Genomic DNA, 2096 nt, shown 5'->3' on the forward strand with positions numbered 1-2096 from the left:
GCAGGATCTTCCATCCCATGGACTGAGTTTGATCGCAGTTCACGCCGGGCAAACTGACGGGCTAAACTTGACTTCCCCATCGTAAGTTCGGCCGACAGTGCGAAGGATTTTACGCATCTCTTGTGGCCAGACAGGAGCCTTCATTCCAACGCATCACCCCAGTCGTCATCATCTCCCACTCCCACATAGACTCAAACGGCTATCAGTTTTCCATCTCTGTTATTCGTCGTGTGACGTGAGTCGGGAAGTTCGCGTTGGTTTTGAGTGGTTTTGAGACACCCACGACAGAAGTATCTTATCGCCAATGGCGGGGCAAGGCGTGTGCTACGAGGGAAGTAGGAGAGAAGAACTTTCTTTGCACTGGCTGTGAAACACTTGTGCTAGATGAGCTTGGTACGTTGTTTTCAGGCTCTTACGAAATCATTGCTCAGTGCTACCTACTTGCTTGCTCTTCTTTCCTGTCGGGTAATATGGCGCAACTATTTTGGCCCATATTTCATCCCCATCCACGCACCGAATATCTGCTTCCGACTGTCTCGTGTGCCCACGAGCCACACTTTATCTTTCATTTGTGCGATTTGATCATCACACTTCAAGCTTGCATTGAGATGAAGATTCAAACGCATTTACTCGTTTGACATATATCTCGTAGTTTCTAAATAATCCCACATGTTCCCACGCTACACCAAACTCTTTCATCTCATGAGAGTTTTTAAGATAATCATAAAATTTATTAAATATTATCTTTTCCTCCTGGAAAGTTATTCCTCTTCTCAGCTCTCTGAAATCAAAAATGCTGGGACATATTCGCAAATGCAATCGAGGCAAGTCTATCCGCAAGCTCCCCCAGGAAGACATGGGTGGCAGCGGAAATTGGTGGCGTAACGGCACGACAGCTTTGTATCCTTGCAAGGTCCGTCGACCAGTCGTGCTTGTCATGGGCGACTCCCATACGCAAGGGATGTACGGCGCTAACTATGTGGAGGTACTCCAAGCGAGATTTCCGGCCTTCCGCTTGGTAAATGCAGGTCGAAACGGCGAGGTACTGGAAAGTATTCGACGTCGTACTATACCACTGCTCCAAGCGTTTGGCGGGGACGTTGTGGGTGTGGTCATATTGGGCGGCACGAACGACTGTCTGGCGAACCTGAATGCCTCGACTCGGGCTCTAATCCGCCTTTACAATCCCTTCCTCAGGGAGCTTCCCCTCCTTTCTGAGTACACCAAGATCCTTCACGACCTGCTGGCTACCATTTATGCGCACGAGGTCTCGTCATACATCGACATTTGCTGCGTGACTCCCCCGATGATTGCCGAGTGCCCCGACTCCCTCGAGAACAAGCTGGTTGACAGCGTATGTGACGACATTCGGGCCACAGTGCGGCGAATAACGCACAAGCGAAGGGAGAAGGGGGTCGAGAATCTCGTCACACAAGAAAAAAAGGGTGCAGATGGACGAATGGAGGTGACTACCGGCGCAGGGGTTCTTCTTCCGCCGGCTTTGTCCAGCTCCGAGCTTCCAAAGACATGCTGGCCTGGGGGCAAGACTGAGGAAAGAGACGCCGACGACTGGCAGCACGAGCAGGGTCATCGATATTGGCGAGCTCGGCAAGGCCATCATCGCTCCTCTCTAACCTCATCGGGGCCTCCTCGCCCTCGACGCCGCCTGCATTGTCTTGACTTCAACATGCATATGAAGCGGCACTTGGAGGAGGTAATAGCCGACAAGCCGCGAAAGGCATTCGAACCCGATTTCTTCAACATGTGCTTCAACAGCGGGGTCAGTCTGGTCAGTGGGTCTGTCTTAAAGTGGGACTCAGTCTCTGCCGCGCGCGGCCTCGCGCTGCACAATGACGGAGTGCACATGAACGAGAGAGCTATCGGTCCTCTGGTTGACGCTCTTGGCCTGTGGTTGGAGGCTTTGCAAGAAGAACTTTACATGCGACACACCCGTGAGGCCTATGCATCGGCTATAACAAGATCGTGTCCTTCAAATCCCATGCCTTATCCCCCGGTCAGGGCAGATAAAGCAGGCGGAGATGACCGTGCCAATTTTGCATATGCCTTTCCCGAGACGAGGAATTTTGGTCGTCGTA

At 51.8% G+C, this 2096-nt stretch overlaps 1 protein-coding gene across 1 annotated transcript; it reads left to right on the forward strand.

Moving 5' to 3' along the window:
- Positions 1–757: 757 nt before the first annotated feature.
- Positions 758–1884, forward strand: NGA_2026100 (gdsl-like protein; the record flags this gene model as incomplete). Its single annotated transcript, XM_005856301.1, has 1 exon — positions 758–1884. A coding segment is annotated over one exon (1127 nt), but the record flags the coding sequence as incomplete, so codon positions are not given.
- Between the last annotated feature and the right edge of the window lie 212 nt (positions 1885–2096).

The sequence above is a fragment of the Nannochloropsis gaditana genome (genome assembly GCF_000240725.1).
Source record: "Nannochloropsis gaditana CCMP526 unplaced genomic scaffold scaffold008, whole genome shotgun sequence".
NCBI lineage: Eukaryota > Eustigmatophyceae > Eustigmatales > Monodopsidaceae > Microchloropsis > Microchloropsis gaditana.